The 13452-nt window shown below is 45.4% G+C and overlaps 1 protein-coding gene across 2 annotated transcripts in view; it reads left to right on the top strand.

Moving 5' to 3' along the window:
- pgap1 (post-GPI attachment to proteins inositol deacylase 1) overlaps positions 1-13452 on the top strand; it is a 263763-nt gene that overhangs the window by 38636 nt on the left and 211675 nt on the right. For both annotated transcript variants that reach the window (XM_072478690.1, XM_072478698.1), the window contains exons 4-5: positions 521-692; positions 12261-12421. In XM_072478690.1, coding sequence (XP_072334791.1) covers positions 521-692; positions 12261-12421 — 333 coding nt within the window. The remainder of the gene's footprint in view (positions 1-520; positions 693-12260; positions 12422-13452) is intronic.

Below are 13452 nucleotides of genomic sequence, written 5' to 3'. Positions count from 1 at the left end.
AGTTAAGAAAAACCTTACGTAAAATGATCATTTTAAAGCTTGGCCTTGCAGCTCTATTGCAGAACTCATAAACCACATGCCAGTGGCTCAAGCTTAAAATTTCTTTTTACTAGAAGGGGCTTAATGCTACTTTATAAAGTAATACATTTCCCCAAGACTATTGCCATGAGGAGAAATTTTACTCATGGTCACAGCGAAATCAGAACTTTATCCTTTAACGTTTCAGCTTTGATTATCCATCACCATCAGAAAGCTGAATTGGTTGAGCAGAGCTTATGAATTAGATATCTGTACTAAATTTGTGGATGGATTGACAAATATAATGCAAAGTTCTAACAATATTAATATGAACTTTTTATTTTCAATAAATCTTTCCATTTTGCATTTCTTCAATTTCAGCCTTGTTTAAAATTTTCTCGCATGTGCATAACCAATTTAATGCCATCTCTTATAGTTTACCCAAAGTTGTTTACCCAAAATGGTTACTAGGAAGTTAACTTTGATCTGTTTGTGTCCATAGGATCAAAAGGTTGCACCCTGCAGTGTTGCTATTGTGGGACATTCAATGGGTGGCATCATTGCTCGAGCACTATTCACTTTACCCAACTTCAAACCTACATTGATAAGTCTTATTATAACTCAAGCCACGCCTCATGTTGCACCAGTCCTACTAGTGGATCGCTACCTCAAAGGTAAGTCTGGCATGATCTCACTCTCAAAGCTTTTGCCTGTCCAAATTCAGTTGATTTATACAGGTGTTTACCTCAACAAATTTAGACAAGGGAAAGATTTATCAAAATAATTTTTCCTTTAATTGTATTTTTTTGGTTAGAGTATGATGTACATTAAATACATGGTGTGCAAGCAATATTGAATTTTAGTGAGTTATGCTAAGTGATTGGGGTTGTGCAAGACACTGCACAACTGTGTTCACTCCTGTATCAGTGCCTGACAGTTTTAATTTGATCGTCATAAATTTGACAGTTACCTAGTTTAGGTGGGGTTGAGCAGACATGTTGCAGATGCAACGAATGAGGGGCAAAATTCTCCCCAAACGGCGCGATGTCTGCCGACTGGCGCCCAAAACGGTGCCAATCAGACAGGCATCCCGCCGCCCCAAAGGTGCGGAATGCTCCGCATCTTTGGGGGCCGAGCCCCGACATTGAGGGGCTAGGCCGGCGCCGGAGGGATTTCCGCCCCGCCAGCTGGCGGAAACGGCGTATGTTGCCCCGCCAGCTGGCGCGGAAATGACATTCGGGGCAGCGCATGCGCGGGAGTGTCAGCGGCCGCTGACAGTTTCCCGTGCATGCGCAGTGGGGAGAGTCTCTTCCGCCTCTGTCATGGTGGAGACCGTGGCGAAGGCGGAAGGGAAAGAGTGCCCCCACGGCACAGGCCCGCCCGCGGATCGGTGGGCCCCGATCGCGGGCCAGGCCACCGTGGGGGCACCCCCCGGGGTCAGACCCCCCCCCCCCAGGACCCCGGAGCCTGCCCGCGCCGCCTTGTCCCGCCGGTAAATACCTACTTTAATTTATGCCGGCGGGACAGGCAATTTCTCGGCGGGACTTCGGCCCATCCGGGCCGGAGAATTGAGCGGGGGGGCCCGCCAACCGGCGCGGCCCGATCTCCGGTACCGGAGACTTCGGCAACCGGCAGGGGCGGGATTCACGGCGGCCAACGGCCATTCTCTGACCCGCTGGGGGGGTCGGAGAATGACACCCGTGGAATCTGCTTTGGATGTCTCCTCGAACTGCTGGCAGTCAGCCAAAAATAGATTTTCAGGAATATTTCCTGTATTAACTCGAGACAACCGATGAATTCCTTTTACTGGACTATCCTCCATACTCCTTCAGTTCCCAATGACTGCATGAGGGGATTCTCCTATTCCCATTTTGTATGATCTATCAATAAACTGCGGTCAGCGGAAAGGAAATATGTGAAGAGAGCTAATACAAAGTGAGATAAAATGGGAGATTTTATAAATGTCATAATTCTGAATTGTTATTCTGTATGCAAATGAATGAGTACTTGGGGGAAAAATGTGTCAAAAAAATTCCATTGTTTTCAACTTTATTTTGGTGTGTTTCCACTCCTAGATAATGAGGGAAAGGAAATGGCAAAAATAGAAGTCTGATATTATAATAGAACATGAGCTACTGCTCTTTATAGTAGAAAGTAAGGTAGTCATCTACACAGTTGCATAGTTAATAATATTTGTTAGAATTCACATTTTAAAGGGAAGATCTATGTAGTCAAATATACCTTCAAAGTGTTTCGCACCCAATGGTATATGTTTTGTGGTCCTGATGCTGTAAAACAATGTTGTATTTATGTTAGTGATAAATTTAATGTAGTTTTTAAAAAAAAATGTCAATGCTACATAACTAAGTTGAAGAAAGAAAGCATAGTGTAATTCTGAGTAGTGAGTAACAGAGAAAGGGAAGAATTTCAGATGTTGACGTAGTCAAGAATAGGTGAGCTATGGTACAGAGTGATAAGAGAAAGGAATAAGAAAAAGCTTGCATTGACAGAGGCTTTCGTGTCCACGGGAATTAGCCAATGAATTATCTTTAAAATGTAGCTCAGCGATGGCACTCTTGCCTCTGAGACTTGAGGATCGTGGTTTCATGCCCTCTTTTTGAAAATTGAGCACAATGTAGGCGGACACTTCCATGCAGTACAATGGGAGTGCTGCACTATGGAAATGCAATCTTTCGAATGAGATATAAAACTGAGGTCCAGTCTGCCCTCTGGTAAAATATCACAGAACGCTATTTGGAAAGGAGCAGTGGTGTTCCCCTGTTATGCCTGCCAACATTTATGCCTCCATCCAAATCTAAAACAGATGAACAGGTCATTGCCTCATGGTTTTTTGTGGGAGCTTGCAGTGCATTCATTGGCTGCTACGATTCCTACATTACAACTGTCAATACATTTCAAAAATACTTGATTAGTTGTAAAGTGCTCTCATAGAATGGTTGCAGCACCGAAGGAGGCCCATAGTGTTAGAGCTGATCATCTGAAGGAGCAATTCACCTAATACCATTCTCCTGCCTTTACCCTGTTTCCCTGCAATGTTTTTCCTTTTTAGGTAATAATCCAATTCCTTGTTGAAAGCACTGTTGTGTCTTCTAAACCACAGTGTGTGTTTAACCCGTATATGGTGGACAAATGATCACACAAGTTGTTCAATACAATAATAGTTTATTAATACACGCACAAGGTTAATACTAATCAATCACACATTCATGCACATTGGACTATAAACTAATACACTAAAACAACCTTAACATAACTTCCAGGTGACTGGCAAGAACAGAGCAGATATGGCCTTATCTGGGATCTGGTAGTCTGGCAGTGCCTGGAGTCTGGAGTTCTTGGAGCTGGTTGTCTGTGTCCTCTGTTCTGGCCCCTCTGTTGATGGCGTGGATGGTCCTCTTCTTGGCTGGTGATGGGTTCACCGTTGTTGTTGGTTGATGAAGCTGTAGTGTGGAAGGCAGTTGAGAGAGTGAGTGGTGGGCTACGTAGCACCTTTTATCCCTGGAACTTTCGCACTCTTTTAGGCGGTCCCAAGTGAAGGTCCAATGGATCGATCGAGTCTCGATCATCCTGATGACCCTGTAGGAGGTGTTGTGCAGTGCACCACCAGAGCCATCCAGGCATCAGAACCACATTTTCAGCACCGAATAATAACAGCATGGGTGACAACATGGGCCTCGGTTATATCGGATCTCTGACCTCTGCACTGGCGTCATCAGTCAGGACTTCAGCGGGTATCGCATATCCCCAAAAAGTCAACTCATCATTCTGGAGTGATTCTAGAAGACAGTGGGAATTTCCAAGTGTCCAAGGATATAGCTGTCATGCATGCTCCCTGGGAAGTGTGCACATATGTGCATGATCCAGAGGTGGTTGTCGCACACCAATTGAACATTCGGGGAGTGGAACCCCTTCCTGTTAATGAACGGTGCTCCCTGCTGCCGGTGCATGCAAGGTAACACGCAAGCCATCAATTACTCCCTCGACCTGGAGCATCCCAGTGATTGTGGACAATCCGGCAGCCTGGGAATCTTGGTGGGCTTGGTCCAGCTCAAAGTTGATCAAGTGATGCCTGGGCATACAGGTCATCCGTGACCTCACAGATGCACTTGTGGGCTGTAGCTTATAAAATGCTGCACACGTCCCCACTCGAGCCCTGGAATGAACCGGTGACATAGAAATACAAGGCTGCAGTGACCTCCATGGTCCTCTTCCACCGGAGTGGGTGTCCTCCTCCTCCACTGGGTATCAAGTCCGCGAGGACATGGCACAGATGCCGCACTGTTTCTTTGTTGAGACGGAGTCTCTTATGGAACATGCTGTTTGTCATCTCCTCGCTGGCGTCCACTTTTAGGTTCCCCCTCAACCTAATGAGCAGCCGGGTCTTCAGGGTGTGTGATGGTTCCCCTGCATATGGGTGCCGTTTCCAGCCTTCGTCAACGCTGCTGCCTTTTCTGGCGTCTGACTGCCTGGGCTGCCACCAGAAGCATGAGGACATCCCTTGCGGGACTGACATCACCACCCATTTTGGATCTGTAAGGAATTGGACAAAGAGAGAGACTAACAATCAGTTAGTGCTTCCATCCCGGGACCTTCAAATCCCCCAAGCCTCTCCCACTCTTAAGTGTTCTACCTTCTGAGTGCCATCGCGGTAGCACAGTGGTCAGCACTGTTGCTTCACTGCACTAGGGTCCCAGGTTCGATTCCCGGCTTGGGTCACTGTCTGTGCGGAGTCTGCTCATTCTCCCCGTGTCTGCGTGGGTTTCCTCCGGGTGCTCCGGTTTCCTCCCATAAGACCGGAAAGACGTGCTGTTAGGTGAATTGGACGTTCTGAATTCTCCCTCCGTGTACCCGAACAGGTGCCGGAGTGTGGCGACTAGGGGACTTTCACTGTTACATCATTGCAGTGTTAATGCAACCCTACTTGTGAAAATAATAAAGATTATTATCCAGTGAGCCAATTGTGCTGGAAAACCTCGCTCTGCACATTCGCAACCAGCCTTATCAGGAGCCCCTGCACCCCAGACCTCTGCCTGAAATATTAGGGAGACTGTGCTCGGGTGTCCTCCCCTGGTTCACACACTTGCCCTTTGGTTGCAAGGTTATCCCCAGTACTGAAGCCCAGCTCCTGAGTGTTTGATTGTTTGCTGCTGCTTCTATGGTGCTGACACTTCTGGAGTTCAGGCAAACTGTTCAGGCTTCAAAGTTTAAAAAAAATATTTAACATTTTTTTCCAATTAAGGGGCAATTTAGCGTGACCAATCCACCTACCCTGCACATCTTTGGAGATGCAGACACCGAGAGAATATGCAAACTCCACACTGACGATTACCCGGGGCCGGGATCGAACCCGGGACCTCGGCACCGCGAGGCAGCAGTGCTAACCACTGCGCCACCCTGCTGCCCTCGGGGTTCAAAGTTTGATTGAAATGTGGTGCAATAATCGTCTGAGACATGGCACGTGTACCCAAGGAAGCCACTTGAGAGCTGTGGTGTGCTCTCAGCAAACAAGGCCAATTCCTTATTAGCAATAACCTGCTGTGAAGCTAGAGGCTGCTCACCGTCAAAGGGAATTAAAGTGATTGTCAGCATATAAGAACATAAGAACTAGGAACAGGAGTAGGCCATCTGGCCCCTTGAGCCTGCTCCGCCATTCAATGAGATCATGGCTGATCTTTGTGGACTCAGCTCCACTCTCCGGCCCGTACACCACGTCCCCGAATCCCTTTATTCTTTAGAAAGGTATCTATCTTTTTCTTAAAAACGTTTAAAGACGGAGCCTCAACTGCTTCACTGGGCAAGGAATTCCAGAGACTCACAACCCTTTGGGTGAAGAGGTTCCTCCTAAACTCGGTCCTAAATCTACTTCCCCTTATTTTGAGGCTATGCCCCCTAGTTCTGCTTTCCCCGACCAGTAGAAACAACCTGCCCGCATCTATCCCATCTATTCCCTTCATAATTTTATATGTTTCAATAAGATCCCCCCGCATCCTTTTAAACGCCAATGAGTACAGTACCAGTCTACTCAACCTCTCGTCATAATCTAATCCCCTCGACTCTGGGATCAACCTAGTGAATCTCCTCTGCTCTCCCTCCAGTACCAATATGTCCTTTCTCAGGTAAGGAGACCAAAACTGAACATAATACTCCAGATGCGGCCTCACCAACACCCTATACAATTGCAGCATAACCTCCCTAGTCTTGAACTCCATTCCTCTAGCAATGAAAGACAAAACTCGATTAGTCTTAATCACCTGTTGCACCTGCACACCAACCTTTTGCGACTTGTGCACCAGCACACCCAGGTCCCTCTGCACAGCAGCATGTTTTAACATCTTACCGTTTAAATAATAATCCATTCTGCTGTTATTCCTCCCAGAATGGATAGCCTCACACTTGGCAACATTGAAATCCATCTGCCAGACCCTAGCCCATTCACCTAACCTGTCCAAATCCTTCTGCAGACTTCCGGTATCCTCTGCACTTTTTGCTTTACCAATCATCTTAGTGTCGTCTGCAAACTTTGACACGTTGCACTTGGTCCCCAACTCCAAATCGTCTATGTAAATTGTGAACAACTGCGGGCCCAACACTGATCCTTGAGGGACCCCACTAGTTACAGGTTGCCAACCAGAGAAACACCCATTTATCCCCACTCTCTGCTTTCTGTTAGTTAACCAATCCTCTACTCATGCTACCACTTTACCCTCAATGCCATGTATCTTTAGTTTATGCAGCAACCTTTTGTGTGTGGCACCTTGTCAAAAGCTTTCTGGAAATCCAGATATGCCACATCCATTGGCTCCCCGTTATCTACTGCACTGGTAACGTCCTCAAAAAATTCTACCAAATTAGTCAGACACGACCTACCCTTTATGAACCCATGCTGCATCTGCCCAATGGGACAATGTCCCTCCAGGTGCCCCGCTATTTCCTCCTTAATGATGGATTCCAGCATTTTCCCTACAACCGAAGTTAAGCTTACCGGCCTATAATTACCCGCTTTCTGCCGACCTCCTTTTTTTAAACAGTGGTGATACGTTTGCTACTTTCCAATCCTCTGGGACCACCCCAGAGTCTAGTGAATTTTGATAAATTATCGCTAGTGCGTTTACAATTTCCCTAGCCATCTCTTTTAGCATCCCATCAGGGCCAGGAGACTTGTCTACCTTTAGCCCCATTAGCTTGCCCAATACTGCCTCCTTAGTGATTACAATCATCTCAAGGTCCTCACCGATCATATCTGTATTTCCATCAGTCACTGGCATGTTATTTGTGTCTTCCACTGTGAAGACTGACCCAAAAAACCTGTTCAGCTCCTCAGCCATTTCCCCGTCTCCTATTATTAAATCTCCCTTCTCATCTTCCAAAGGACCAATATTTACCTTAGCCACTCTTTTTTGTCTTATATATTTGTAGAAGCTTTTACTATCTGCTTTTATGTTCTGAGCAAGTTTACTTTCATAGTCTACCTTGCTCTTCTTTACAGCTTTTTTAGTAGCTTTCTGTTGTCCCCTAAAGACTTCCCAGTCCTCTAGTCGCCCACTAATTTTTGCCACTTTGTATGTTTTTTCCTTCAATTTGATACTCTTCCTCACCTCCATGGATATCCACGGTCGATTTTTTTCCCCCTTTCTACCGTCTTTCTTTTTTGTCGGTATGAACCTTTCCTGAACACTGTGAAAGATCGCTCGGAAGGTTCTCCACTTTTCCTCAACTGCTTCACCATGAAGCCTTTGCTCCCAGTCTACCATAGCTAGTTCTTCTCTCATCCCATTGTAATCGCCTTTGTTTAAGCACAAAACACTAGTGTTTGATTTTACCTTGTCATCCTCCAACTGTATTTTAAATTCCACCATATTGTGGTCGCTCCTTCCAAGAGGATCCCGAACTATGAGATCATTAATCAATCCTGCCTCATTACACAGGACCAGATCTAGGACCGCTTGTTCCCTTGTAGGTTCCATCACGTACTGTTCCAGGAAATTATCCTGGACACATTCTATAAACTCCTCCTCAAGGCTGCCTTTACCAAACTGGTTAAACCAATCGACATGCAGATTAAAATCTCCCATGATAACCACTGTACCATTTCTACATGCATCTGTTATTTCTTTGCTTATTGCCTGCCCTACCATCGTGTTACTATTTGGTGGCCTGTAGACTACTCCTATCAGTGACCTTTTCGCCTTACTATTCCTGATTTCCACCCAAATTGATTCAACCTTGTCCTCCATAGCACCAATATCATCCCTTACTATTGCCCGGATGCCATCCTTAAACAATAAAGCTACACCACCGCCCTTCGTATAGTCTGATACCCTTGGATATTTAACTCCCAGTCGTGACCATCTTTTAACCATGTTTCAGTAATGGCCACTAAATCATTGTCATTCACGATGATTTGCACCATCAACTCATTCATCTTATTGCGTATACTACGAGCATTCAGGTAAAGTACACTTATGCTGTTTTTTATGTCTGTTATGAATCCTAACACCTTGATCAGTAACTTTTCGCAAATTATTTTTCCTCTTGCCCTTTCTCCTAATTTTCCTTGTCTTTGAACCCATATCTCTACATAATAATCTGTCACGTAACCTGCTGCCTTGCTCTCCATTAACCATTATACTGTCCATAGCTTCACCCCCCCCCCCAACTTGCTAGTTTAAAGTCCTTGTGACCAACCTATTTATCCTATTCGCTAGAACACTGGTCCCAGAATGGTTCAGGTGAAGACTGTCCCAACGGTACATGTCCCTCCTGCCCCAGTACTGATGCCAATGCCCCATGAAATGGAATCCCTCTTTCCCGCACCACTCCTTTAGCCAAGTGTTAACTTCCCTAATTTTCTCAACCCTATGCCAATTGGCACGTGGCTTGGGTAGTAATCCAGAGATTATAACCCTGGAGGACCAGTTCTTTAATTTAGTCCCTAGTGTTTGATAATCCCCAAACAGGTCCTCTTTCCTAGTCTTACCTATGTTGTTAGTCCCAACGTGGACAACAGCAACTGGATCCTCCCCCTCCCTCTCCAAAATCCTTTCAAGCCGATCAGAGATGTCCCTCACCCTGGCACCGGGCAGGCAACATACCATGCGGGACTCACAATCTGGCTCACAAAGGATTCCATCAATCCCCCTAATGATAGAATCCCCTGCAACTACCACTTGTCTTTTTGCTCCCCCCTCTTGAATGGCTTCCTGTACCACGGTGCAGTGGTCAGTCAACGCATCCTCCCTACAACCCTCTTCCTCAGCCACACAGGGAGCAAGTACCTCATACCTGTTGGACAAGGTCAAGGGCTGAGGCTCCTCAACTCCTAAACTCAGTATCCCCCTACCTGCCTCCCTTGCAGTCACACCACTCTGTCCCTGACCACTGACCGAATTAACAGTACTTATTCTGCCGGGTGTGACTGCCTCCTGAAACAAAGTGTCCAGGTAATTTTCCCCCTCCCTGCTGTGCCGCAGTGTGTGCAGCTCGGTCTCCAGCTCATCAATTCTGAGCCAAAGTTCTTCGAGCAGCCAACACTTGCTGCAGATGTGATCACTGTCGGTCTCAATGGGATCCACCAGTTCCATCATCATACAGCAACAGCACATCACCTGTCCAGCCATATTCAACTAGTTAATTAATTTAAATAATTTAAAAAAAAAAAAAAAAAAAAAATTTTTATAGAACCTCCAGGATAAACCGAACACCAACAAAAACACAGCCCTCTCTCGCCACTCACCCGAACTCAGTCACTCACCTAAACTCAGATGCACTCTGTTCCAATCAGCACTCAGTCACTCACCTAAACTCAGATGCACTCTGTTCCAATCAGCGCTCAGTTACTCACCTAAACTCAGATGCACTCTGTTCCAATCAGCACTCCGTGACTAAAGGCACTCCTGCCACACCTTTTGTACCCTGCCTGATTTCCAATGAGCCAATAGGCCCGCTCCAGGAACTGAAGCCTCCAACTGCTACGCGACCTGTAAACTAAGCACTTTTAAATATGCACTCACCTCTCCCAGCAACCCTGCAGCCTGTGGCCTGCTCCAGGAACTGAAGTCTATTTTAAATATGCACTCACCTCTCCCAGCAACCCTGCAGCCTGTGGCCTGCTCCAGGAACTGAAGTCTCTTTTAAATATGCACTCACCTCTCCCAGCAACCCTGCAGCCTGTGGCCTGCTCCAGGAACTGAAGTCTCTTTTAAATATGCACTCACCTCTCCCAGCAACCCTGCAACCTGTGGCCTGCTCCAGGAACTGAAGTCTCTTTTAAATATGCACTCACCTCTTCCAGCAACCCTGCAGCCTGTGGCAGGGTTCTGTCCTGGAAGTGTTGGTAGGACAGACAGGCAGCTGCTGTAGTTGCCTTCTTATGGGTATTCACAATATTTAAAAATGGCTTGAAGGCCTCACTGAGCCCCTCCCCTGGGCCCAGGTCAGCCCCTGACCAAGCCCCCCTTCCTCAAGCACCCCCCTCTCTCAAGCACTGGGGCAGGAGCTCCAGTGCCCTTTAGCTGCATGCCCGAAAATGGAAATGGTGACTCACCTTTTCAGTCCCCCTCAGCACCATTGCACCAGCTTCATGTTTTTAAAAAGGAGTACTAAACTACAGCTATGCGATTCCTCACTGAGGAGCTGGTTAATTCCCAGGAGGCCATTATGTTCGACTTCAATCTCTCTAATGAGATGGAAATAATTAAGGCAATTGGGGTTAAGCATATACTGGTCATATTTGGGCGAGATCCGGAACTCGCCATCGGGAACGTGGCGGTTAGAGTACGATGGGGTTAGAATCTCGATTTTGGCCTTTCCCGCTATTTAACTGGTGCACTCATCCACACCAGGCACAACGCGGTGGTTAAATCGTGCCCACTATCCTTTTCATTGTTTACAATACTTCCAAGTTTTGTTTCATCCGCAGATTTTGAAGTTGTGCCTTGTACAAGATCTGAGTCATTAATATATATTAGGAAAGGGCTGCACGGTGGCGCAGTGGGTTAGCCCTGCTGTCTCGGGGCACCGAGGTCTCTGGTTCGATCCCTGCTCTGGGTCACTGTCCGTGTGGAGTTTGCACATTCTCCCCGTGTTTGCATGGGTTTCGCCCCCACAACCCAAAAGATGTGCAGGGTAGGTGGTTGGCCATGCTAAATTGTCTTTAATTGGAAAAAAATGAATTGGGTACTCTAAATTTAAATAAAAATATATACATCAGGAAGAGCAGCGGACCTAACTCCAATCCCTGGTGAACTCTGATATAAATCTCCCTTCAGCCTGAAAAACAGCCATTCACCAGTACTCCTTGTTTCCTAACACTCAGCCAATTTTGTATCCATATTGCTACCGTCCCTTCTATTCATTAACTTTAACTTTGCTCTCAAGTCTGTTGTGTGATGGGGGCAGCACGGTGGCGTAGTGGTGAGCACTGCTGCCTCACGGCACCGAGGTCCCAGGTTTGACCCCGGCTCTGGGTTACAGTCCGTGTGTAGTTTGCACATTCTCCCAGTGTTTGCGCGAGTTTCACCCCCACAACCCAAAAGATGTGCAGGGTAGGCGAATTGGCCACGCTAAATTGCCTCTTAATTGGAAAAAAATAATTGGGTACTCCTAAATTTAAAAAAAAGTCTGTTGTGTGCCACTTTATCCAATGTCTTCTGGAAGCCCATGTACACAACATCGATAGCAGTATACTCATCAACCCACTGTTGCCTCATCAAAAAAACCAAGAAATTTGCTCTTAACTCCATGCTGGCCTTCCTTAATAAACCCACATTTGTCCAAATGATTATCAATGTTCTCTTGAATGGTCTAAAAGTTTGCACACCACTGAGGTTGAACTGACTGGCCTATAGTTGGTGTGTAGATGGAAGTTTTTTTTTGTAGTTATGTTGTAAAACACAGCAGCTGGATTGTAGAATTGGCTATTTCTGTGTTTCAAATATTGTTTTAATGTTTATTTTATTTTCAATTTATCATGTATTAAATGTAAGATGTTAAAGTTGTATTTGTGTTTCAGCGATTGCTGTGAAAGATCTAGTCAGAGAAATATTAGTTAAAGGAGCCATGGATGTCACATGTCACTAAATTATAACTTGCCATCTTTTTCCAAGGGTATACTAGTCCTTTTGAAACTTAAAATACAGTATCATGTAACCTGGTTAAAGAAAAATATAGTATCAAATGTATGAAATAGACTTTTAATTAACTAAAAACATTCACTCTTGTAGACTTTTACACCACTGTGAACAATTACTGGATTCTCAAGGAAAAAGATTTAAGAAATATCACCATTCTCTCGATGGGAGGTGGTTTCCGTGATTACCAAGTCCGGTCCGGTCTAACCATTGTGCCAAGCCTGGGCCTTTACAATAATACTCTAAATGTTGTGGTAATGTAAAACATTTTTTACGATTCATTATTGGTTGCTGTTGGTAACAGTGATGTTCTCATTCTTCTTGTTAGACAGCTGCTCAGACAACCTAGTTTGCACTAATGCTGTTGCATTGGCTTATGGGGATGTAAATCTTAAGCAGGAATTCAGTTTGTTGCTCTTAATTTGTATTCATGTACATTGCAGTTCTTTACTTATTTGAGAGTGCTTTAGTGCCATTAGTGGTGTCTTGATGCTACCTTGCTAAGATTGTGTTTATGTATGTGTCTGATCCTTCAAACACAACAGATTGTATAAAAGTTAAGTTAATCTAACATTGTAACAGTAAAGTTGGATTTGTACTTCTATAGGCTTTTCTAACAACGCTTTTCTCATAGTAATGGAAACAACAATACTTGTTTGGGAAATAACACCGATTCAAACCTGCATGAACTAGTTGAATGCCATTAGCCAAAAGTACATTGAAGGTTTCTGAAGAACATATGAATTAGGAGCAGGCCCTTCGAGCCTGCTCTGCCATTCAGTGAGATGATAGCTGCCCTGATTGTAACCTCAACCCCACATTCTGCCTACCCTTGATAACCTTTCACACCCTTGCTTACAGGAATCTATCTGCCTCTGTCTTAAAATGATTCAAAAACTCTACTTCCACCACAAAAGCCCCCACTTGTGACTTTCTGATGGAGGTTAGGTAATTGATTACACAGCTGAAAATTATTGGATCCAAGGTACTACCCTAAGAAACTGCTACGGCAATGTCCTGGGACAGAGGTAATTGACCTCCAAAAACCACAGCAGTTTTCCTTTGTGCTCGGCATGACTCCAACCAGTGGAGAGTTTCCCTCCTAATTCCCATTGTAGGTATCACATTTGTGGGTAGCACAGTTGCAGGACTTCAGTTCTACAAACGTATGAAATAGGAGCAGAAGTAGGCCACTCGGTCCTTCGAGCTTGCTCCTCTAATTAATAAGACCATGGCTGATCTGTTTGTGTTTCAAATTCTACATTCCAATCGACCTCCGATAATC

Source organism: Scyliorhinus torazame, chromosome 2 (genome assembly GCF_047496885.1).
Source record: "Scyliorhinus torazame isolate Kashiwa2021f chromosome 2, sScyTor2.1, whole genome shotgun sequence".
NCBI lineage: Eukaryota > Metazoa > Chordata > Chondrichthyes > Carcharhiniformes > Scyliorhinidae > Scyliorhinus > Scyliorhinus torazame.
Note: the sequence above shows the minus strand (reverse complement) of the source record. Positions and strands in the feature narration are given on the sequence as shown.